The 1,469-nt window shown below is 54.5% G+C and overlaps 1 protein-coding gene across 1 annotated transcript in view; it reads right to left on the bottom strand.

Annotated features, from left to right (window-relative positions):
• Window positions 1-1,469, bottom strand: part of SARDH (sarcosine dehydrogenase) — a 29,652-nt gene that overhangs the window by 12,169 nt on the left and 16,014 nt on the right. The window contains exons 10-11 of the mRNA XM_009322153.1: window positions 660-743; window positions 63-176 (exon numbers count right to left, since the gene is read on the bottom strand). Coding sequence (XP_009320428.1) covers window positions 63-176; window positions 660-743 — 198 coding nt within the window. The remainder of the gene's footprint in view (window positions 1-62; window positions 177-659; window positions 744-1,469) is intronic.

The raw sequence follows: 1,469 nt of genomic DNA, 5'->3' as shown, positions 1-1,469 counted from the left end.
CCCCCCGGCTCCAGATGGGCCCAGTGGTTTTGGGGGGGGGGGGCCTGCCCCCCCACACTCACAATGTCATGGTGGGGGGGGAAGTCGAAGGTGTACTCGTCCCCCAGCAGCCGGTTGTAGGTGTAGTCCCTGTGACGCTCCTGGCCGTACGCGCCGTAGTAGTCGTAATCCAGGACCTGGCGGGGAAGCGGGAGGATGGGGGCAGTGAGGAAGATGATGCGAGGCCGAAGCCAAGCAGCTGCTCCCAGTTGCGTTCACCCCATGCCAGGAGAGGAGCGGGTCCGTGCAGGACCTGGCTGTGGTGATGGGTCCCCACCCCGGCATCCCTGCCCGCGGTGACGGGTCCCCACCCCGGCATCCCTGCCCGCTGCTCTCTTCAATATATAGAAGTGAGATCAGTGCCTGTTGTTTGGGGGCGTTGCAGGCAGATGCTGCCTGTGGCAGAGGGACAGGCAGACAGACGCACGCGACACGCGGATCTCCCTCTTACCGCTTTTACAGTGAATTAAAGCCCAACAGCTTTTATGGACCTGTTTTGGGGACATGCAACCGCTTGCAGCATATCGCACACCCTGCACACGCAGGACGCATCCTACACGTGTCGGGCACGGCCGGTACCCTCCAGGCTGAACGGCCTCCGAAATGCGTGCCGTGCTTACCGGGGCTGCTCCCCTGGGGCTGAACCAGCCGGGCCTCTCCCAGCCATGCCGCTCCTGGAAAACGCAGCCCTGTCGCAGCAGCTCCTACGCAAGCGAAGCCAGAGAAATGGGAACAAATGGTTAAAAAAAAGCCTTTTCACTGCTTTTTGAGCAGCGTCCAGGCTGCTCTCCTTGAGTGCATTCTCAAGACCCAACTTGTGACCCCTTGGCTTTGGCTATCAGCAGCCAAAATCAGCTCTGCAGTTTGTCTTTTAAAACAGTGGCAAGCCCCAGCTGCCCGCAAATTGCCTGATACTTTTGTTCCCCCAAGAAAGGTATTTGCCTGAATGGCAGCCGACGGGCAGGAGTCCGGCAGCCTAGCTGTGCACCCCACCAAAGCTTGCGCTACGGTGCAGGAATTACTGACCGAGAGATGCTAAATCCAGAGAGCAAGATTCCCCCCGATGTTTACAAGACTAATTATATAATAACATTTAAGATTTATATGGCAACCTTCTCATTCCTCCTCTGTGCTCTCAGGAAAATCTCTCTGCACGCAATTAATTAGAGATCCATTAAGATACTGTGTTTGGTGCCTCTGTTCGGAAAAGAATAGATTTTGTTGAACATTTCAGAAATGATTCAGTGCCTATTTATAAAACACAGCACATGTTCTGGAGCTGCATGTATAAATACCAGGCTGTCAGTCAAATGGGCATCGCTTATTAGACATGCTATTAAAAAATAAATTGCATCCTCGGTGACAGAAAACAACTGAGCTGTCAACCAAACACCGGGGGATGGCCGAGAGGGATGTCTGTTTTACTGCTT

The sequence above is a fragment of the Pygoscelis adeliae genome, unplaced genomic scaffold (genome assembly GCF_000699105.1).
Source record: "Pygoscelis adeliae isolate BGI_AS28 unplaced genomic scaffold, ASM69910v1 Scaffold114, whole genome shotgun sequence".
Taxonomy (NCBI): domain Eukaryota; kingdom Metazoa; phylum Chordata; class Aves; order Sphenisciformes; family Spheniscidae; genus Pygoscelis; species Pygoscelis adeliae.
The sequence above is the reverse complement of the archived record's forward strand: the minus strand, read 5'-3'. Positions and strand labels throughout refer to the sequence as shown.